Source organism: Accipiter gentilis, chromosome 28 (assembly GCF_929443795.1).
Source record: "Accipiter gentilis chromosome 28, bAccGen1.1, whole genome shotgun sequence".
NCBI classification, from domain to species: domain Eukaryota; kingdom Metazoa; phylum Chordata; class Aves; order Accipitriformes; family Accipitridae; genus Astur; species Astur gentilis.
In genome coordinates, this window is record NC_064907.1 from 17,960,990 (window position 1) to 17,981,447 (window position 20,458).

General features: G+C 63.6%; 3 protein-coding genes across 4 annotated transcripts; 2 read left to right on the forward strand and 1 right to left on the reverse strand.

The window, feature by feature from the left end:
* Positions 1–1,967: 1,967 nt before the first annotated feature.
* On the reverse strand, positions 1,968–5,791 carry PHYHIP (phytanoyl-CoA 2-hydroxylase interacting protein). The gene is made up of 5 exons (XM_049830660.1): positions 5,569–5,791; positions 3,962–4,145; positions 2,975–3,149; positions 2,650–2,767; positions 1,968–2,511 (listed from the first exon to the last, which is right to left on the reverse strand). Exons 2-5 carry the CDS (start codon positions 4,124–4,126, stop codon positions 1,977–1,979), a joined length of 993 nt encoding a protein of 330 aa, XP_049686617.1. The 5' UTR covers positions 4,127–4,145; positions 5,569–5,791; the 3' UTR covers positions 1,968–1,976.
* A 943-nt stretch (positions 5,792–6,734) lies between these two features.
* POLR3D (RNA polymerase III subunit D) lies at positions 6,735–9,668 on the forward strand. Its single transcript, XM_049830654.1, has 9 exons — positions 6,735–6,756; positions 7,020–7,197; positions 7,437–7,480; positions 7,628–7,779; positions 7,869–7,996; positions 8,071–8,242; positions 8,346–8,599; positions 8,688–8,840; positions 9,150–9,668. The coding sequence occupies exons 2-9, from the start codon at positions 7,033–7,035 to the stop codon at positions 9,270–9,272; spliced, it is 1,191 nt and encodes a 396-aa protein (XP_049686611.1). The 5' UTR covers positions 6,735–6,756; positions 7,020–7,032; the 3' UTR covers positions 9,273–9,668.
* Positions 9,669–10,579: 911 nt separating this feature from the next.
* On the forward strand, positions 10,580–19,197 carry PIWIL2 (piwi like RNA-mediated gene silencing 2). 2 transcript variants are annotated; one of them, XM_049830615.1, is made up of 21 exons: positions 10,580–10,821; positions 10,925–11,021; positions 11,435–11,692; positions 11,791–11,901; positions 12,177–12,327; positions 12,474–12,598; positions 12,707–12,787; positions 13,131–13,244; positions 13,468–13,656; positions 13,792–13,876; positions 14,025–14,111; positions 14,287–14,427; positions 14,524–14,637; positions 15,018–15,206; positions 15,352–15,453; positions 15,548–15,667; positions 15,903–15,991; positions 16,287–16,392; positions 17,112–17,365; positions 17,516–17,623; positions 18,197–19,197. In XM_049830615.1, the coding sequence occupies exons 1-21, from the start codon at positions 10,608–10,610 to the stop codon at positions 18,351–18,353; spliced, it is 2,892 nt and encodes a 963-aa protein (XP_049686572.1). In that variant the 5' UTR covers positions 10,580–10,607; the 3' UTR covers positions 18,354–19,197. The 2 variants fall into 2 exon arrangements, with proteins under 2 accessions (XP_049686572.1, XP_049686573.1); XM_049830616.1 differs by having other exon boundaries at positions 12,210–12,327.
* Positions 19,198–20,458: the final 1,261 nt, after the last annotated feature.

Genomic DNA, 20,458 nt, shown 5'->3' on the forward strand with positions numbered 1-20,458 from the left:
GGGGGGCAGCCCCAGCCTCTTTGCTTCCAACCCAGCCTCCCCCGAGGAAAACGGGGAGGGGAGAGCACCCCAACACCCTGCAGCAGCCCCCCCACCTCCATCCTCAGGGCTTCCCGAGCTGCAGCTGAAGGAGCAGAGCAATCAGCTAATTGCAAAACGCTTCCGTCCTGATGAGCGAGCAGGTGGCAGGGCTCAGCGGCAGGTCGCTCGCTGGGTGCTGGGTGCTGGGTGCTGGGGTCTGTTGCTGCAGGGAGCTGCCTGCTCCCCCCCAAACAAAGATTCTGCTTTGGGTAGCTCTTGCAGGTAGGTGCTCACCCCATACCTTTTCTTTTGCACCGTTATCTCATCCAGAAGAACATCCCAGCCCAGCCGGTGAAATCGCCCCGCATCAAGTCACCTTCCCCGGCACGGGGCGGATGGGTGCCACGTGCTCCAGCCACCGCGTGCCGCAGCCACCGCCGCGTTCCCCACGCCGTGCCGTCCGCCCGCGCCCGCTAGCAAACCGGTGCCAGATGGTTGGTGGGCTGCGGCACAAGGCCCCCCGCGCCCGCCTCGCGTTCCCGCGTGCCTCGGCACCTTCGCGTCCCCCTCCCCTCCTTCCTCTCGTGTTTTGATGCTGGCGGCCCCGATCGGGGATGCTCCTCGCCCCGTTTGCAGCGGGACGCTGGGGGAGTTGCGAGGGTGTCGGAGTGGAAAGCGGCTGCCTGGGCAAGGAATGCCCTGGGGTGGGTTGCGCCCAGACGAGACGGTGATGGGCGCCAGGGCTTTTCATCCAGAAGGGCTTGCGGCCTCGGTGATGGGGGAAGATGTGCCGAACCCAGGGCCGGGTGGCTGTCCCAGGGCTGGCGAGGGCAGGAGGGTGCCCGTGGCTGTGCCCTCGCTGCCGCAGCATCCCTCTGTGCCACCCTGTTCCCCCCCCCCCCTCAACCCTGTGTCCCCCCCCCACCTCCCTGAGCTGAACCGGGGTCTGGAGCCGCTTCCCCGCATCCCAGCGAGGGACAGAAGCGCGTGACACGGCCGGTGGCGACCGCACACAGTTTATTGATACACCGCCAGCACAGCACAGGGATGCTCGGGGTGGGAGGGGGGGGAACGGACGGGTGGGGGGGGGTTTGTTCTCTTCTACCGTTACAGCGTGCATCGGATACACAGAAATGGGAAGCGGGCAGCCCACGGGGGCTGGCACGCAAGCGCCATGCTGCCGACGGCTCATGCGGGGGGCGGCGGAGGGGGGAGATGGGGTTGGGGGGGGTTCTCAGGTCCGCTCCCCCACCCCGGCTCCTCCGGCTGCCTCCTGGGGCCGGGGATTCGGGCGGCACAGCGACGGCTAGAGCAGAGAGCGAACACGGCACAGCGCTGCACGACACGGGGGGGACGCCACGGCGTCCCCCACACCACTGCGGACACGCGCACCACGACTGCAGCCCCGAAGCGGCGCCGGCGGGAGCGGGGGTCCCTGCCCGAGCACCCCTCCATCCCTGGGAGCAGTTCAAAACTGGGGGGGGGGTGTTTCCAGCCTCTCCGCCAAACCCCCTCGGGGTGGCCGGGGAGCCCCAGTCCCGGTTGGCAGGGCCGGGGCTCCCCGGGAGCTGCGTTGCCGGTGTGGGGTGGGGGGGCGAGCCTTGGAGCGGGGGGCCGGGGGGATGCAGGGGATGCCGGAGGGGAAGGGGGTCCCGCAGCAGCTGCGCGGCGGAGGGCAGAGCGCGGGGCTCACGTCAGCGAGGATGATGCTGGTCGGCCAGTCCAGGAGATGAAGGCTTCCTCCCTTGGGGCACAGAGCGGCATGGGCTCTGCCTCCGTGCTGGGTGAGCATCCCACCGGCTCCTTCCCCGAGCGGGCAGGGGTACAGGCAATGCCGCTATTTACACCGGCCAGGTCCCCCGCACCCATCTTGGTCCTCCACCCAGCAGCGTCCGTGGGAGAAGCCCCCGTGGCGGGCACCCGTCCCCCTCCCCGGCCCTGCCCGCATCCCACCCTTAACGCCCCACGCTGATGTTGCACGTCTTGCAGCTGGGGTCCTTTTTGGCGTTGGCGGTGGAGAGGCTCATCAGCTGGTGCCCGCTGATCTCCCCCAGCACGCCGAGGCTGAGGTCCACCGGCTCGGTGTATATGACCTCCAGGATGCTGTCCTGGGCATGGCGGTACACCAGCTCGCCTTCCTCCACGCAGCACGTCAGGAACTTGTTGGAAGAAATGTCCAGTTGGGGTAGACGCTCCCGGCAGAAGAGGTCCCCCGAGGAACCCTTGGGTGCCAGGACCAGGACGACGTAGTGGTAGGCGGTGTACATGCAGTAGAAGTCCGCGAAGTAGAGGTTGGTGTTGGGGTTGAAGAGACGCTGAGCCGGGATCTGGAAACGGTAACGACCGTAGGGCGAGTCCTGGGGGGGCTGCCCGGTGTTGAATTCGGTGTTGCAGCTGAAGAAGATGCCGTGCAGCATGCCGCTGGTGGGCGAACCGTGGCTGCCGCTGTTGTCCTTCAGCGACGGTTTCATCACGTTCCCGCAGTGCATCCTGCGTGCGGGGACCGGGACGAGGAGGAGGAGGAGGAGGAGGAGGGACACACGCACACACACACACAGGCAGGGTCAGGGGACGGGGCCCCGGCAAGGACCGGGTGGCCCCGGGGAGGGGGAGCGGGGACGGGGGTACCTGACGTGCTGGAAATACTCCTTGTGTTGGTTGCGGTAGAAGACGGAGAAACGCAGCATGCGGCCGGCGATCAGCTCGGCTTTCTCCTGCAGCTGGGCCAGGTGCTCCTTGGCGTAGTCTGGGGACGGGGACGGGGACATCAGGGCGTCTCCATCCCCCCCGGCAGCCCATCCCTGCCCGCAGCTCCCGTTCCCCACACCTCCCGTCCTCCCACTCATCAGCTGCCGCTCCAACCGGCCCGGCTTGTGCAAGCTCACGGCATCGCCCCCGTCCTCCCGGTTCCCGGCCCCGGCAGCGTCGGTTTGGCCGCCCCCACCGAGCTCACCCCCGGTACAAAACTCCACCGTCTCGCTCCAACCGGACACCAAGTACTCGCCGTCGCTTTGCTTCACCGCCGTCTGCACCGCCACGCTGTACTCGGTGCGGGGGCTCAGGAACCAGTGACCCCGCACCGTCATGGGCAGCGGCACCGCCTTGGCCACCAGTTTGGTGGGGACGTCCTGCGCCAAGGAGCGAGGGTCAGGCAGGGTGGCATATCCCCCCTCCCTGCCCCAAGCCCTGCATCCCGGCCCAACCCTGCCCAATGCCAAGGGGATGCTGCCTGGTACCGCACACTGCAAAATATCCACGCCGGTGCCTCTGCCGGGGTTTGCCCGGCACCGAGACACCCCCAAAGCAGAGTGCTGCCATATCTCCTGCTGCAACACCCCCCCCACCACCAGCTCCGGCCCCGGCATCTCTCCCTGCTTCCCGGCTGCCTGCACCGGCCCCAAACACCTCCCAGCAAAGCCACTGCTGCTGGGACAGGGAGGATGGGTGTCGTTCCCCCCCCGGAGGGGCCTCGGGGACCCCCTACTCCCGGTGGCACCTCATGGTGTCAATAGGCCACTGAGCAGCACCGCAGTGCAGAGCTGTTTCTGTGGCAACAGCGGATGCTGAAGTCGGGAGACACAGGGGAAAAAAAAATCCCACCCCCCCACCACCCCCCCTTATTATTGGGGAGGAGAAAAAAAATAATGTTAAACATTAAATAGCATCACCCTGGCAACCGCGCTGCTAAAAACGTCCTGAATTAGTGACTCGCATCCAGGGGGAGGGGGAGCGCGAGCGGTTTGTGGCTCCGCTCCCCCGCGGGGGCTCGGGGGGGTCGGTCGCACCCCGGTCCCTGTCCCGGTCCTCTCTGCCGGCCACGTCCCACGGGGAGATTTGACCCCAAACCAGCGTAGGAGTGGGCTATAACCCTATTGCCTCCCCCAAAACCCCTTCTCCTCTCCCTGGGCAGGGGGGGCCCGCATCCCCCCGCCAGGCTCACCCGATGCTTGAACTTGTTGGAGTTCTTGTTCTCCTTCTTGTTGAGGTCGATGAAGTAGTGGGTGACCCTCTCCAGGTCCCCCTTCTCCATGGCCCAGGAGATGCGGAAAGAATCGCAAGTGATGTTGTTGATCTCGATATTTTTGGGGGTAGAAAGCAGCTCCATGGCCGGTGGGGCTGAGCTCCTGCGGGCAGAGGGGGGGTGGTGGTGGTGGTGGGTTTTTTTTTTTGGGGGGGGGACTACTGTTGTTGAGCGTGGCGGGGGCGCCCGCTGCCCACGACAGCAGCTGCCAAGGCGGGCGGCCGCCCGCACCGGTGGCCCCCGCGGCGGAGCAGATGGCACCGGGGTGGGAAAAGCGGCCGGCAGCCAGGAATAGGCAACGCAGGCAGGAGCAGGCAGCGGAAAGCCGGGAACAAGCCCGTTCGGGAAGCGGCTGCGTGGGGGACCCGGCCGCTCCCCCCCTCCGGGATGCCGCGGGGCCCCGGCTCGCCGCCAGTGGGTGTTTCGGGGTTTGCTCAACACCGGGTGGGGAAAGAAAAACAAGGGGAGCGGAGGGAGTGCTGGGAGAGGGGAGGGTTGCACGCAGGCAGCTGGCACCAGAAAAGCTGGATCCGCCTTTGCCCTGGCCCACGGTCCCTCCGTGCCTCAGTTTCCCCGTTTGCCCTCACCCCCTGCACCCCGGGAAGCCGCTCTGCGGGGTGGGCGCACGGGGGATTTCTACAGCCCCGGTGCGGATGCCGTCGGTGGCACCGGGACACGGGAACCAGGGGACGCACCGAGGAGGCTGGGGGAGTGGGAGGTGGGGTGCCCCTCACCCCCCGACCATGCACCCCGGCACAGGACCCCCAGGGCTTGTGCAAGGCCCACGGGGAGCGGCGGTGCCACGGCGGGCACCCATCCGAACCGTGGCACCGCGGGGCTGCCAATGTGCCCGCAGCAACACCCCCCCCCCCCCCAAACACCCACGTGCAGGGGCGCGCGCCCACGGCGGCTCGCACACGCGTGCCCACGGTCGCCCACGCCCGGGCTCCTCCGCACCCCCCCCCCCCCGAACGCATCGCAACCACCACCGCCGTGCCGCTGCAAACACCGCTCGGCACCCACGGCTACAGCCGCCCCACGCGTGGGCACCCGTGGGCACGCGCCCACGGCCACGCACGCCCCCCCCCCCCCCTCCCCAAACCTGTGTGCGGCATCCCACGGCGGGGTGCTCGCTTGCCCCCGCAGCCCTGCGGCGAGCACCCCCCAGCCTCCCCTGGCATCCCCAGTGCCCGGTAGCCACCGGACACCACCCCCCCCCCCCTAAGCTGGGTGTCACCCCATGTGCATCACCCCAATAACCTCCCCCCCCCCCTCGCCAATGTCAGGCAGAGGCGGAAGGTCAGCGCTTTTGGGGGACGGCAGCGCCAGCCCGCTGCCCCGTTCCCGTGGGTGGCCGTGGGGCAGGGGGTCTCGCTTTAGCACCGGGAGCTTTGGAGTCGGATCGTGACGTCCGTCCGTCCCGTGGTCCCCGTGTCCCCCAAGTCCTGCCAGGACTCAACCGATGCCATCGGGAGGGTCACAGGTCGAACGACTTGCCGGTAGAACCGTATCGGTGAGGCCCTTACCTGGCCGTGCCGGGGGGCTGCCGGGATGCGGTGGGATGCCGGTGGGGTGGCAGGGCAGGCAGGGCAAGGTAAGGTAAGGCAAGGCAGGGCAGGCAGCCCCCGTGGGGCCGAAGTCGCCGAGCGGGAAGGGCAGAGGATGCCGGTGAGAAGCGCGGTGACGATGGTACCCAACGATGCCGCGCTGCTGCCTGCGGCTGCTGCGACTGGGATCCTCCCAGCCAGCTCGGAAATAGCAAACACCCTCCAGAGGAGGGAAAAAAAAAAAAAAAAAAAAAAAAAAATTAAAAAAAAAAAAAAAAAAAAAAAAAAAGGAAAAAATATATATCTAAGCGACTCGGGGAGGGGGAGAATTAAAACCAAACCCCTCCTTGTTCTGCCAATCCGGTGGTGGGTTGTGCTCGGCGTCAGGGGATGGAGGCAGCGGGGGTCCTGCTTGTGAGGGGGTGGGGGCGGCTGTGGGTGCAGTTTTGGGGGTGCTGCCTGAGCCCCCCCCCCCCCCCTCCCCATTTTGGGGAGGGGGAAGGGGTGTCCCGGTTGTGCCGGGGGCGGGAACCGCCCCCGGCACAACCGGGACACCCCTTCCCCCTCCCTCCCCAAAATCTGGTGCACTGGCTGCGGGGGTGGGGGGGTGCTGGCACCCCACGCGAGACCCCCGTGGGTGCAACCCCCCGGGGGGGTGGGGGTGGTTTGCTGCTGGTGATGTGGGGGACACCTTTGTCTGGGGGGGGGGGGGGGCGAGCACCCTAAAAAAAACCCCAAACTCATTGCCCCCCCCCCCAGAGCCCCGAGTGCGTGGGGTGCCCACGCATGCTTCCCCCGGGGGGGCTGTAGGCTGGTTGGGTGCCCCCCCACACCTCACCTCGGGCTGCAGGGGGGGTGGCTGCAGGCCAGGCAGCCGAAGGGGGGGTCAAATGAAGGGGTGACAGCCCCCCCCCCCACGCCTCCCCAGTGTCCCCGTCCCCCGTCCCGCACTGCCCAATGCCCCACGGGCCGGGCATTGCCCGTTCCAAAGATGGCGCCGCCACCTTCCTCATGGGACAGGCTAATGCCAAGCACAAAGATGGCGGCTCATTGACGGGCCCATCGAGCCCTCAACAAAGATGGCCGCCGCGGCGTCATTCCCGGAAGCTTAGGTCGCACTGTTGCGCATGCGCATTGGCGCTGTGAGCCCGTGGTTGCCCGGACCCGGTAAGGGCCGGCGTGGCGGGGTAAATGGGTGCGGGGGGGGCCGAGCCCCGTGGGGAAGGGGGTTTGTTTAGGAGTGTTATCGGGGGGGAGAGCACCCTGGGGAGGGGGATGCAAGGGGGTGCATTGCGGCGGGGGGGCAATCTGGGGTGGGGGTATACGAGTGGGCCCTGTTTGGGGGTGGGGGGGGGGCTGTGTAGGGTGCTGGGCTGGGTGCCCCTGACCGTGTCCCGTCCGTCCGTCCGTCCGTGTGTGTCCCCACGCAGGGCCAGGCCGAGGATGGCGGAGGGGGGCCCGAGCGACAGCAGCTCACCGGGCAGCCTGCGGCCGGGGCTCCCCGGGGCACGGGGGCTGCTCGGGAGGCGTCCCGCCGCCCCCCCCCTCACCCCCGGACGCCTGCCCTCCATCCGTTCCCGAGACCTCACCCTGGGAGGAGTGAAGAAGGTGAGGACACTTGGAGGGGGGCTCCCCCAAAACCCACCCTTTTAAGGTGATCCGGCCTCCTACCCCACTGCTTGGGGGGGTTTTGGGGACCCCCCACAGCCCCAGGAGCGGTTTCGGGGTGCTGGTCCGTGCAGGACGTGGCCGGGTCCCCAGCCGCCTCCTCCAGCCCCGCGGCCGGTTTGGTTTCTGTTGCTTATCTCCGCTCGTGCAGTGACTTGTCCCTCTGCTCTCGTTTGCAGAAAACCTTCACCCCCAACATAATTAGCAGGAAGATCAAGGAAGAGTAAGTGGCCTCGTAAGCATTTCTGTGGGGTGCGGAGGCGGTTTTGCCGGCTGGTACCTGCGCAGTGGGGTCTCGGTGGGCAAAACGTGCCCCGAGAGGAGAACCCACTGCTGGGGTGGGGTGACGGGTCACCTCCCCGCTCCCCAGGCCCAGAGAGGATGTCTCCGTCAAGAAGGAAAAGAAGGAGCGGGACCGGGACCGGCAGCGTGATGGGCATGGCCGGGGCCGGGGCCGGCCCGAGGTTATCCAGTCCCACTCCATCTTTGAGCAGGGTCCTGCTGAAATGATGAAGAAGAAAGGTAACGAGAGCTGCCCCCCTTCCCTGGGGGGGTCTCCAGGCTGTTCCGTCCGGCTCGGCCTCACCCCAGGGCTGCTCCCCTCTCCCCAGCAGGCTCCTGGGACAAGACGGTGGACATATCAGACTTTGGCCCTTCCCATATCATCAACATCAAGAAGGAGAAGAGGGAGACGGACGAGGAGACGAAGCAGATCCTACGGATGCTGCAGAAGGACGATGTGAGTGGGGCCAGGTGGGGTGGCTTTGGTGTCACCGGGCTCGTGCTTAGCGTCCCCTCTCCCTGTCCCCGCAGTTCCTCGACGATCCAGGGCTGAAGAATGACATCCGTAACAAGCCGGTGCAGCTGCCGCTGGCCCATTCGGGCTGGCTCTTCAAGGAGGAGGCAACGGAGCAGGAGGACACCCAGCCTTGGCTGCCTGGCCCCAAAGAAGAGAAGATGGAGCTGGACCTGCCAACGGTGAAAGGTACACTGGGGTGGGGGGGGATCCCAGCGGGCAGAGGCTGTGGGGAGCTTCCCCACACACTTCCCTGTGCCCACCCGCCACCTCTCAACCCCTCCGGTGCCAGTGAAAGAAGAGCCGTGCGATGAGGACCCCCTGCCCAAGCCGGCGCAAACCAAGGGACCCCCCGGTTTCCCCCGGGACATTTCGGTGGCCGAGCTGCTGCAGCGGCTGAGCCTGTCGGCCGAGGAGGAGCTGCTCTTCTTGCAGCTGCCCGACACGCTGCCCGGCCAGCCGCCCACCCAGGACACCAAACCCATCAAGACAGAGCTGCAAAATGAGGAAGGACAAGTTGTCGTGGTGAAGCAGGAGAAGAGCCAGGTAGGGAGCTCAATGAGGGGGCAGTGGGGTGGGATGGGGGACAGCTTGGTGATGTTCCCCCACCCCGTTCCACGGTATCCCTCGGCAGGAGGCGAGGCAGGCGGAGAATACCTGCACCCTGGCCGACCTCCCCGAGGGGCAGGTGGGGAAACTGCTCATCCGCAAGTCGGGGAAGGTGCAGCTGGTGCTGGGCAAGGTGACCCTGGACGTGACCATGGGGACCCCCTGTTCCTTTCTGCAGGTATGGGGGCTGAGGAGGGGGGTGCTGGGGACCCGATTTGTGGGGCTGCACCCCAAGATAGCCCCTTGGGGGTCCCTGCTGGGGTCATGCTAGCCCCTGGTGAGATGGCTCTTGGGCAGCCTGTCCCTGTGACAGTGGTGGGGAAGGATCCCCACTGTTCTTGTCCCCAGGGTGTGGGTAGCAAGGGGGCACATCTCCTCCAGGCTTAGCCCCCCACAGCAGGCGGGCACCTCGCCCCTTCTCCCACCACAGTTAACGGGTTTCTGGTGGGAGTGGGCTGCTCACAGGTGTTTCTCCCCTCTGGAAAAGGAGCTGGTGTCCGTCGGTATCGGGGACAACCGGACAGGCGAGATGATCGTCCTGGGCCACGTGAAGCACAAGCTGGTGTGTTCTCCGGACTTTGAGGCTCTGCTGGAGCACCGGCACCGATAGCCCAGGGGGAGCTGGGGGGACCCCAGCCCCACACCCACAGGCCATGGGGATGGTCCTTGCACAGCTTGGGGACCTGTGGCACCCCGGCTCTGCCCTCAGCCCCTGCAGCCTTGCTTTTGGGACACGGCGAGGTGTCTTCTGCAGGTGTGGGTGCAGGACCGGCTCCTACCTCCTTCCTAACCCTGCAGTGGAGCAGTAGCAAGGGTGGGGGCTCCGGCTTTACGCCCCAGACCTGCTGCCCGCCCTGTGCAAAACAGGCAGGGTCGTTGCTGCCTACAGCTCACGGATTTCTGGATGTGTGGGACCGTGGTGTCCCCCCTTGGCTCTCTGGCACCCATGCACATGCTGGGGAGAGCAGGACACACAACTTGAGGGGAGAAATGCGGAATAAAAACCTCTTTTTCCCCCTGCTGTGGGGCTGCTCAGTCTCCTCCGTGGCGCTTCCACCCCGTGTGCCTGCCTGACCAGTTGCCACCATCTTGTCGGGCGCCTTGGCCCCAGCACGGCACGCTCGGTGCTGGCAGATGGGGCCACGTCCTCAACCGCTTACTCACTCGCCGCTCCCTTGGGAGAGCCGGGGGTGGGGGGGGGCCCTGCATGCTGCCAGGTCTTGGTAGGCAGAACCCTGGCCTGTGCCGGTGTGGGGGGGCTGAGCACCCCTGGGGAGCGGGCAGCCAGGAGCATCTTCCCTGCTCCACGCTGAGGAAGCAGGATGGAGGCAGTGGGGTCTGTGAAACCCCCCCCCTGGGGACCAGCATTGGCCTTGGGCAACGCTGCAGCATGGTGGGGGGTGTGTGTGGGGGGGCGGTGGCTAGTGAGTGGCCACCACCGCATCCCCATCCTGGGGGCTGCGTGTCTTGGGGGGGGGGGGGGTAAACAGCATCACCCAACCACCTCCCATCATGGAACCAGACCCTCCCTGGATCCCCCCCTCGGTGGGCAGGGCAGCACCACTTGCCCATGCAGAGCTGGGCTGGGGTTGCACTTGCCCCCCCCCCCCCCCCCCCCCCGTTGTTGCCCCCCTCCCCATCCTATCTTGCCCCCCCACCCCACCCCGCTCTTGCCCCGCCCCCGCGGCGGGCGCTGTCCGCGGTGCTGAAGCCCCTCAGGTGCGGGGGGTGGGGGAATCTCCGCGAGGGGCGTGGCTAGGGAGCCCCCCCCCGTAGGGGGTGGAGCGATGAGGGGGGTGGAGCGATGTAGGGGTGGAGTTATGTAGGGGTGGAGCTATGTAGGGGTGGAGCTATGTGGGGGGTGGGCGGAGCCGCGCCTGCGCAGTGAGTCGGCGTCGGCATCATCGTGCTCGGCGCTGCAGGCGGGAGCTTCGACGGGGTGGCCATGGAGCCCGCCCGGTCCTTCCGTCTGCCCGGCCCCGGTCCGGCTCCCGCTCCCCCGGGCAGGCTGCGGGGGATCCCAAACCGTGCCCAGCGCCTGCCCCAGCCGGGTTTGCCTGAACCCCGGCCCTCCCTGGTGCCGCTTTCCACCCTGCTGTGTGGCCTGGGCCTGGGCGAGCGGCCCTGTCCCTCTCTGGAGGCCGGGGACTGGCCCCTCGGTAGGTGGTCGTGCCCGGGGGTGAGGTGGGGGGGGGGCCCAGCCTGGCCTCCCTCCTCCCCTCAGCCATTGCCACCACCCACCGTGCCCTCTCCTTCCCGCAGGCCGCTGCACCGCTGGCGTGGCGGAGGCTCTGGCACGGCCCAGCCTGGCGGTGAAGGATGACGAGGGGATGGCGGCAGCGCTCCCCGCGCGCGGGCGGTGAGTCCCCGTTCTCCCTCCCCTTATCCCCTCCCTTCCCTCCTCGGTCCCCCACTCCTTCGGATGGTTTAATTGCCGACCCCGGTGGCAGCGGGCTGGGGGATGCTCTGCAAGTGACACCGTTGTGGTGACCGAGCCGGTGCCCGTGCGTGCTGCCTCCTGCTCCGCTCCCTCGGTGGTGTGGTGGCTCGGCGGTTTGCCACCGAAACCTGGTGTTTTGAGCATCTCCAGGCAAGGAGCACCCGCTGCATGTGGGGCATGAGCAGGGGGATCTGACTGTCAGAGGCAGGAGCTTGAGGGGGGAGTTCACCAGGGGATGGTGGGGAGGGTCATCGCCGGGGGGTTGCAGCCAAGATGCTGCCGACGTGACCCCAGCGTGCCGGGGTTCACCTCTGCCCGTGCCGGGGACGCAGGATCCTGTGTCGAGGCAGAGGGGACGCGCTGCCCAGCCCCCCCGGGAGAGATGCCACCGTGCCGTCCTATGGGAAGCCCTGCATAGCTGCTGCGCCCACCATGCCGTCCTACGGGAAGCCATGCATGGCTGCTGCGCCCACCGTGCCGTCCTACGGGAAGCCCCGCATGGCTGCTGTGCCCACCGTGCATCCATCAGGACCCCAGCCCTCCCTGCCACCCGCACCCGCCCCAGGGACCCCCTCAGCTGCCGGCAGACCGTAAGTGAAGCATCGGTGAGGTCCAGCCCCACGTTTTGGGGTCTGAGCACTGGCTGGGGTCACGGCTCACCACCCTGCCTTTGCCCTGTCTCTCTTAGGGCGCTGTGGACGAAGCCGGCGCCGAAGGGAACAGCCTTAACCGTGGGGCTGAACTCGGTTAAAATCCACTGCCAGAATGAAGCCGTCTACCAGTACCACGTTACCTTCAGGTATCGGCATGGGCATGGGGGGCCGGGCTCCCCCCGCAGCCCCTCTGAAGGGTGGGTGCCTCCGGGGCAGAGCCCTCCGTGTCTCTCCCTCCCTCCCTCCGTCCCAGTAGCCACTAGATGGAGCGGCCGGCGCAGCCATGGTGCCTGCGGGCAGAGCTGCTGCAGGGCAGCAAAGCAAATGAGCTCTAGCTTTTTTCCCCTTGGGGGGTTTTTGGTGTCCTGTGTGGGGTCTCATTGGGGGGTAGAGGAGGGTTAAAAGACCAAGGACTTGCCAGCGGTGGCAGGCGATGCATTCCCATCTGCGGCAGCCCCGAGGTGGAGTGCAGGAGCACACGCTTTGCCATGCTGAAGGAGCACCAGGCAGTGACGGGGAACGTGACCGCGTTCGATGGCTCCATCCTCTACCTGCCCATCTTGCTCCCCCAGGTAAGGGGTGACACGATCTGCACCAAGGTGAGGTTGTTCTAGCCGATTTGGGGGCACGGGGATGCCGTCCCCCTAGATCTCCAGCCCATGTGCTGGGTAGGAAAGCATCCCTCCTGCCCTGGCTAACGTGCCTTCTCGCCCCACAGGTGGTCAGTCTGAAGGCTCAGAGGAGGAGCGACAGGGAGGAGATCACCATCACCATCCAGATAACCAAAGTGCTTGAGCCTAGCTCGGATCTCTGCATCCCTTTTTACAACGTGGTTTTCCGGAGGTGAGGGATGGCAGAGACCCTCCCCAAGCTCCAAGGAGGAGACCCTCCTCCTCCTCCTCCTCCTCCCTCGGATCCTGGGCCCATCCTGCTTTTATTTTTCTTTGCTAGGGTGATGAGAATCTTAGATATGAAGCTTGTTGGGAGAAATTTCTTTGAACCTGACCAAGCCACCGTATTACAGCATTACAGGTGGGTGCTGGACATGGTTTCCTACTGCCACTGCCCAGGGCCCTGAGTGTGAGACAGGGATGTCCCTGTCCCCCTAGTAGTAGTGCAAGGCTGGAAATCCAGAAGTCTTTGCCAGGTCAGCTCTCTTGGCCAGCTCTGGTTAGCCTGACCTCAGAATGCCTGTTTTCTGCAGTGCAATTCAGGGGTTATTAGCTGAAAGCTGGCAGCCAGCTGGGAAATAAATCCCCGTGTGTTTTGAGTGCTTCTTGGTGAGCAGGACGGCTGTCCGGCTTCTCGGCAGCACCATGCAGGCGGCTCTGGTTTTAACCCAGGTGCCGTTGGGCATCTTCCCCTCTGGGCACAGGCTGCAGATTTGGCCGGGATACTGTGTCAGCATCCGGAAGAAGGATGGCGGCCTCTTCCTCTTGATCGACGCCATCCACAAAGTCATCCGCAGTGATTCCGTCCTGAATGTCATGTAAGAGAAGGGAAAAAACACAGAAGAGCCCTGTGGGGCTTTAGGGGTGAGGGTGGTTTTCCAGCAGCCGTGTGCCTGGGGCTGGCTCTCAGCAAGGGCAGTGCCAGCTGCAATCGCCGAACCGCGGGCCACCGGTGCTGTTTGGCAAAAGGCATTTTATTTTTGGGGTAGCACGGGCAGGGAGCATCACCGTGAGCCTCTCCTCCTTCTCTCCTCACCACAGGCACGCCATCTACAAACAAAGTGTCAGCAGCTTCCAGGACGAGTGCACCAAGCAGCTGGTGGGCAACGTGGTCATCACTCGCTACAACAACCGCACCTACCGCATCGATGACATTGACTGGAACAAGACCCCAAGGGACAGTTTCACTCTGGCCAGCGGCGAGGAGATCACCTTTGTGGACTACTACAGGTAGGGGCCCGCTGGAGCATCCCTTAGGATGAGTGTCTGTCGGTGAGGAAGTGTTTGATGCCTGGCTCTGACCCAACGTGGATGGGCAGGAACAGGAACATCTCACCTGATGCCATTTCCCTGCTGTTTTTCCAGCAAAGCCTACGGGATCACCATCAGCGAGCTGGACCAGCCACTGCTCATCCACAGGCCCAAGGAAAAACGGACGCCGGAGAGGAAGGTGAGCCAGGCATGGAGACCTGGGGAGGAAAAATTGGAGACCTACAGTCTTTTCTCAGCTCTTCCAGCTCCTGTCCTGCCCGTTGCTGGGAGGGCAGGGGCTTGCAGCCCCCTCGGGGTGCTGACGGTGCATGTCCTCCTCCCTGCAGCATCTGCTGGACGTGATACTGCTTGTGCCAGAGCTCACCTTCATGACCGGGGTCCCCGAGATAAGGAAGGACAGTCGAATGGTGAAGGTCAGAGCATGTTTGCATGGTCTGAAGCATAGTTTGATGGTCTCTGCTCACCTGAGCTGGCGTTGCCCGGTTTGGAGAGCTAAGCCCCGTCCAGCCACTGACGGGGGGAGCTCAAAGCCCCCCATCACGCCCGGGGTTTCCCCAACCCACCTCCTCCCGTGCCCGCCTGCTGCAGGACGTGATGCGGGAGATGCTGCAGAGTCCCAGCCAGCACTACACGCGGCTCACCAACCTCCTGCGCAGGATCAAGGACAGCCCAGAGGCCTCACAGGAGCTGATGCGCTGGGGGCTCACCCTGGATCCGGATATTCACAGGGTAGGGGCTGCAGGGTGCTGGGCTCTGAGCTTCCCCCACCCAGGGAATGGAGGCAATGGCTGCACCGGAGCTGCCAGGGATTTTTGCTCTTTTCAGACGCAGGGCCGAGTCCTGCCCGCGGAGAGGATCAACATGCGACACAGCTCCTTTATCCCCACTGAGGACCTGAGCTGGAACAGGGAGGTCACGCGAGAAGCTTCCATCTCGGCGGTGAGCCCACTGCTCGGCCGTTGCAACAACATCCCCTTGTTTGAAAACTGGGATGGGTTTTCTTAGTGCTGGCATCCCATCTGCCCCGCTCCCGTCTGAGCTTGTTCGAGCTAAAACCCTTCCCTTATTTATATTGGCTTTATGCTTCAGCCTGTTTTTCCTAAGGAGGTTAGAGGTACATGGCTGCAGCATCTGCTTTCCCACCTCCTCCTGGAGTGGCTGAAGGCTTTCAGACTGCTGGAATAGGATGTTGTGCACCCTTTAGGTTCCTCTTGGGCCGCTTTCCCTCTCCCAAATTTCCTTCTGTGCTGCAGGGCTGGGAGCTACATGGTTTGGCAGTTGCAGCCCCAAGGCAAGGGCTGTCCTCGCCTCTCTCCTAGATCGCCATGAACTACTGGCTGCTAGTTTACCCAAAGCGCCTGCAGGACCTGGCGAAGAATTTGGTGGCCACCATGGAGAGCGTCTGCGGCCCCATCGGCATGCGCGTCAGCCGTCCCGCCTTGGTGGAGCTGAAGGATGACCGCATCGAGACCTACGCCAAGACTATCCGAACCGTTTTGGATAGTGAGGTGAGGAGAGGGGCTCAGAGGGATAGCGCAGGTTAGCACAAAGTTCGTGTGTCTGCTGGGGAGAGCTGTGCAGCGGGTGGGTCTTCTCGGATCCCTGTGCGTCTAATACTTGTGCATCGCCCTCCCCTGCTCTGCTTCCCTGCAGGACAAGGTGCAGCTGCTCCTGTGCATAATCTCCAGCAGCCGGGAGGACTTGTACGGGGCCATCAAGAAGCTGTGCTGTGTGCAGTCCCCGGTGCCCTCCCAGGTAGGCGAGGGGCTCAGCAGAAGGAGACCACTGGTGCAGGGAAGCTGTGGGCATCTCCAGCCTCGCTTTTCCCTGTTTTGCCCCCCCCCCACAGGTCATCAACGCGCAGACCCTTGCAGGCCAGTTGGGCAAGATGAGGAGCGTGGTCCAGAAAGTGCTGCTGCAGTTGAACTGCAAGCTCGGTGGCGAGCTCTGGGGGGTCGACATCCCCCTGGTAAGGCGGGCAAAACCACTCAGCACATGCGTGTGATGAGTTTGCAAGCTCCGGGGCATAAACTGTTGTGGTCACAGGCTTCCCTCTGGGGATGCAGATGAACCATCTGGATAATTGGGGTCGGTGTCTCCATTTTGTGCGCGCAACATCCCTCACAGCTGAAGGGATCCGGACAGGGCAGCTTGGAGGTGTCCGACTTACCCCTAACTCCCACCTGCCTTTTTTCCCCCCCCAGAAACATCTGATGGTTATCGGCATGGACGTCTACCACGGCCGCAGCAAAGGGATGCGCTCCGTCATCGGCTTCGTGGCCAGCATGAATCAGTACGTGGTGCCTTGGGGGGGAAGGCTTTCCTTCCGCCTTCACCCTGGGGACGCGGGGAGTGTCCCATACCAGCATCGCCACTGCCTCTCCTTTGCTGGGAAAGGGGTGAAGCTGCTGTGCTCAGCAAGGTCTCTGCCAGTGCAGGCAGCGCCGGCCTTTGGCGCGCCCTCGGTACCGTATAGGTGGGAAAGGCACCGTGAGTGCTGAGCTGGGGTCGGTTTTGGTTGCACAACAGCTCACTGGACTTTGGCTGGTGAGGGGGGTGCCTGACGCTCATCCGCCTTCCGTCCCCAGCATCCTCACCAAGTGGTATTCCAGGGTGGTCTTCCAGATGCCCCACCAGGAGATCGCTGACAGCCTGCGGCTCTGCCTGGCTGATGCCCTCCAGCACTTCCACGAGGTGAGGCCAAACCCCCAGCAGGGCACTCTCGAAAACGCCCTCCCGTGGTTTAATGTTTCCTCAAAGCAAGGGAAAAACACCCCAAACCTGTCAGCCCGAGCGCGTGCGAGCAAGCAGACATCCTCGGCAGCCTTTGGACTGGATGCGGCACCCGCAGCCACGCGTGCCCGGGGAGGCTCACCCTTATCTCGGGAACGTGCGAACCTGCCTCAAGGATTAGTTTGCACTGGGAGAAGTGCCACGTTACACCTCTGCTTGTATCAGCATCAAACTGCTGAGTCCTGTCCTCTTGTCCCACGTCCCCAGCGTGAGAAAAGCAGTGTGACAGGGCAGGAGCCAGGACCTGCTTTTGGGATTTTCTCATCCTTCTGCGGGTGCTGGAGAAACACCCCTGAAAACTGGAAGTTTGCTGGTCACCAAACACTTGCCTGTGGGCAGGATTAGTGCAAACACTGCTTCTCTCTGCCCTGCCAGTCCCTCTGAAACCTGTTTTGAAATGCATTTGCTGGGGCTGTGTATAGTTAGGGGCTTTCCGCAAAGCTTGAGGGTGATGGGTTGAATTCACAGGCTGCAAGACCACTGAATTGTCAGCCCTGGAGACCTGGTGGGCATTCAGTGCCCAGCTTCTTGCCAGGGCATGCATCTCCCCCTGCCAGCCAGTCCTGTGCACGGTGTCAGGGGGAAAAAACAGCGAGCTCTTCCAATTTCTGCTTCCCCAGATGAACCACTGTTTGCCCAAGAAGATAGTCGTGTACAGGGATGGCGTGTCTGACAGCCAGCTCAACACCGTGCTCAAGTACGAGATCCCGCAGATGCAGAAGTGCTTCGACACTTTTGAGAACTACCACCCCAGCATGGTGGTCATGGTGGTGCAGAAACAAATCAGCACCAACTTCTACACCCTCACGGCGGAGCAATTCACGTCCCCTCCTCCGGGGACGGTCATCGACCACACGGTCACCAGCTTGGACTGGTGAGTGGCAGTGGCAGTAACGCTGGCTGCTTTCAGGAAAGCTGCATATGGGGTGCAAAAAAACCCTTGTGTGCAAACAAAACTGAAAAAAAAAAACCCAACCAAACAAACTGGCGTGCAAAAAAAACCTTGCTCTTCCCTCCCTCTCAGGCAGGATTTCTTTTTGTTGGCCCATCGCTCTCGCCAGGGCTGCAGCATCCCCACGCGCTATGTCTGCGTGCTGAACACGGCCAACCTCAGCTGCGAGCACCTGCAGAGGTAAGGGCAGGCTTTCCACAGCCCCCCTCACCATCCCGCAGCGTGGGGACCCATGTCTGACCTCCTAAATCCGTTTGGTTTTTTGCATAACAATCCCCTGGAGCTAGTGGGGAGGGCAGCAGGTACCTGTGCAGGCACTGGGCTGAATCTGCTCTTCATACTGGGTTAGCTGGGAGGACTCGCAGCAGATGAGGGAGAGGAGGCGGATGGCATCCGTCTTGCCGCCTCTCTGGGAAAGAGCTAATTGCAAGTGTGATAAAGGAAAATCTGTGTCATCTAGTGCTGGCCTGGTTGGCCTTGCAGGAGAGCTGCTGCGGGTTGAAACACAAATAGTACCCGGGTAATTAACGCAATCAGCCACTATCAGTGCCCAGGCAGGCAGAGCCTGACCTTTATCTTGTGCAATCAGGAAGAAAACATCCCCGTGAGCAGGTTTGACCTTGCAGCCTTTGCAGCTCCCTGCTGCTGGACCGCGGCGCTGCCGTAGGGAGCAGGATCCGTCCCCGCAGCAGCGATCCTGCAAGCCTCAGGATGCCAGCGAGCACTGACACCCTCTCCACTCGCTGTCCCCAGGTTGACGTTCAAGCTCTGTCACCTGTACTGGAACTGGCCAGGCACCGTCCGGGTCCCTGCCCCTTGCAAGTACGCGCACAAGCTGGCCTTCCTTTCGGGACAGGTCCTGCACCGTGAGCCCAGCGCCCAGCTCTGCGACAAGCTCTTCTTCCTATAGCCAGTGCGCTGGTAATGGGGGGCGAAAGGGCTCGCTTTGGGGTTCAACTCCCCCAGACGCTGCTGTTAAGTCTCCTGCAAGGGGGACTGTCTTTCCTTAAAGGTGTTGTTTTGGTTTGGGGTTTTTTTCCAATTTATTTCTGCACATGGTTTCCTGGGTTCATTTTTATTGTTGTTTTAAAAGGGTGCTTGGAAGCGCTCTGGCACGGTGGCAGGGCCCGGAGCCGTGGGCTCTCGGGATTCATCTCCATGGGAATGAACCTGGAGCAAAACCCCTCTGCTGCGAGGCTGCCAGCCTCTGCTCACTGGTTTCCAGTCCTCCCAGCAAAGGGATTTGAGTAAATGAGCCCCAAAGGTGATGCTGCTCCCGCAGCACAGGCTGCAGCTCATCCCTGCCCGTCCCCCTGCCCCGTGCAGGTGCTGGATGCAAAACCCAAAGACTTCTGGTATTTTTTCCCCCAATCTCTTGCATTGCCATTGAGACAGCCTCCAGTTTAAAATCTTGCTTTGCTTTTTCGAGCTCCTGTTTAACAAACCCAGCTCTGGTTCGGCTGGTTGTCACGTCCTTAAAAAGTCACTGGTTTTCCAAGAAGTCTTTATTATTTTTATTTATTTATTTTTATTCCATTGGGCTGGTAGGAGAGCAGGTCGATATCCCAAGGGAAAAGTGTGTGTTTGAGTTTTCTGCTATTTCGGTTGTTTCTTTGCCTTGGTCAAGATGTGTGTGAGAGCTTTGAGTTTGAAGCTGTCGGGAGGCTGTGGAGGGAGCATCCCCAAAATCAGCTGGATTTCACCTCCGTGTGCCCCCGACCCACCCCTTGTGCAAGCACCAGCAGGGGTGGGGGGTACGGTGGGAGCGTCTCCCAGCCCTCCCCTTTTTCTGCAAAAAAAAAAAAAAAAAAAAAAGTTGAATTTTTTTTTTTTTTTTTTTTTTTTTTTGCTGTAACTGTAGTTTTCAGTTAACTTCATTAAAAGTGTTGCTGGCAGCTGCTCCCTCTCAGTGTACGCTGGTCGACGGTGGCTGAAGGGGCTGGGTGCTCCTGGGGACGTCCTGACCGCTCTTTCCCCGGGGGGAGTGTCCTGGGATGGAGGGGACAGGGAGGGGGACACACAGCAGTGACAGGAGCAGAGTCTGTCACCACGTCCTTTGCGCCCTGGGTTAATCATTCACCCTTGCCAATAACAGCTTTTACCCCTTTTATTTGCCGGTCCCGGCGGACTTTGGCAGCCTTCGCTCGCCCAGCCCGGGCGGGTGTTTTGGCACAGGGGGACGCTTGGCCTCGAGCGGCTGGGGGGGTGCTGGGGCCAAAACGGGGGTGATGGCTCAGGGCAGCTGGCCGGGCCCCTGGTGTGCCTGGCCTCCCACCAGCCGGCTTTTTATATTGTGCCATCGCCGCTGCCGGCGAGGAGAAAGGCTGCCTTGTCCTTGCCGGCTCCTTGGCACCGGCACGAGAGCTGGGATGGCCCCCGGCTGGCATACTCAGCCCCCCCCCCCGGTCCCTTCCAGGGTGGTCCCTGGGGTGCCATGTCCCCTCAGGTGGGGTCTGTTTGGTACTCTGGCCCCTTGGGAGGGGGCTCAGGGGTGCCCTGTGTCCCCAAGGGGTGTTTGGGGGGGGTCTGAGGGGTACCCTGTGCCCCCAAAGGGTTCTGGGGGGGGTGTGGTGTGCGGTGCCCTATACCCCTGAGGGATGGCCAGGGGGTATCCATGGGGTACCCCAGCCCCCCGGGAGGGGTCTGTGGGGTGCCCCATGCCCCCAAAGAGTCCTTGGGGGGGGCGGAGGGGTGCTCCATAACCCCAAGTGGTGCCTGGGGTGGTCCATGTCACCAAGGCATGCCTGGGGGGTCTGTTCGGTGCCATATACCGGGGGTGGGGGGGTGGCTCTGTGGGGTGCTGTGTCCCCGCGGGAGGATTCCGTGGGGACCCACGGGGCGCCTGGGGGCTCTCTGCAGTGCCGTGTCCCCGAGAAAGGTCCGGGGGTGGGAGGGGGGGTGGGGCTGGGGTGCCCGTTCCCCCGTATCCCACCGCCCGTACCGTCCCGCTGCCGCCGCGGTGCTCGGCGCTGCGCAGCCACCGGCGGGCGCGGGGCGGGGGAGGTTGGGAGGAGG

What these genes read in the sequence shown, in the direction of transcription:
- POLR3D (XM_049830654.1), top strand. Translation starts at nt 7,033, where the DNA reads ATGGCGGAGGGGGGCCCGAGCGACAGCAGCTCACCGGGCAGCCTGCGG. An exon ending in GGACCTGCCAACGGTGAAAG is followed by an intron (nt 8,243 to 8,345) that starts GTACACTGGGGT and finishes CTCCGGTGCCAG; the next exon opens with TGAAAGAAGAGCCGTGCGAT. An exon ending in TGAAGCAGGAGAAGAGCCAG is followed by an intron (nt 8,600 to 8,687) that starts GTAGGGAGCTCA and finishes ATCCCTCGGCAG; the next exon opens with GAGGCGAGGCAGGCGGAGAA.
- PIWIL2 (XM_049830615.1), top strand. Translation starts at nt 10,608, where the DNA reads ATGGAGCCCGCCCGGTCCTTCCGTCTGCCCGGCCCCGGTCCGGCTCCC. An exon ending in GGCCGGGGACTGGCCCCTCG is followed by an intron (nt 10,822 to 10,924) that starts GTAGGTGGTCGT and finishes TCCTTCCCGCAG; the next exon opens with GCCGCTGCACCGCTGGCGTG. An exon ending in CAGTACCACGTTACCTTCAG is followed by an intron (nt 11,902 to 12,176) that starts GTATCGGCATGG and finishes AGGACTTGCCAG; the next exon opens with CGGTGGCAGGCGATGCATTC.
- PHYHIP (XM_049830660.1), bottom strand. Translation starts at nt 4,126, where the DNA reads ATGGAGCTGCTTTCTACCCCCAAAAATATCGAGATCAACAACATCACT. An exon ending in CCAACAAGTTCAAGCATCGG is followed by an intron (nt 3,150 to 3,961) that starts GTGAGCCTGGCG and finishes TCCTTGGCGCAG; the next exon opens with GACGTCCCCACCAAACTGGT. An exon ending in GAGTATTTCCAGCACGTCAG is followed by an intron (nt 2,512 to 2,649) that starts GTACCCCCGTCC and finishes CCCCGCACGCAG; the next exon opens with GATGCACTGCGGGAACGTGA.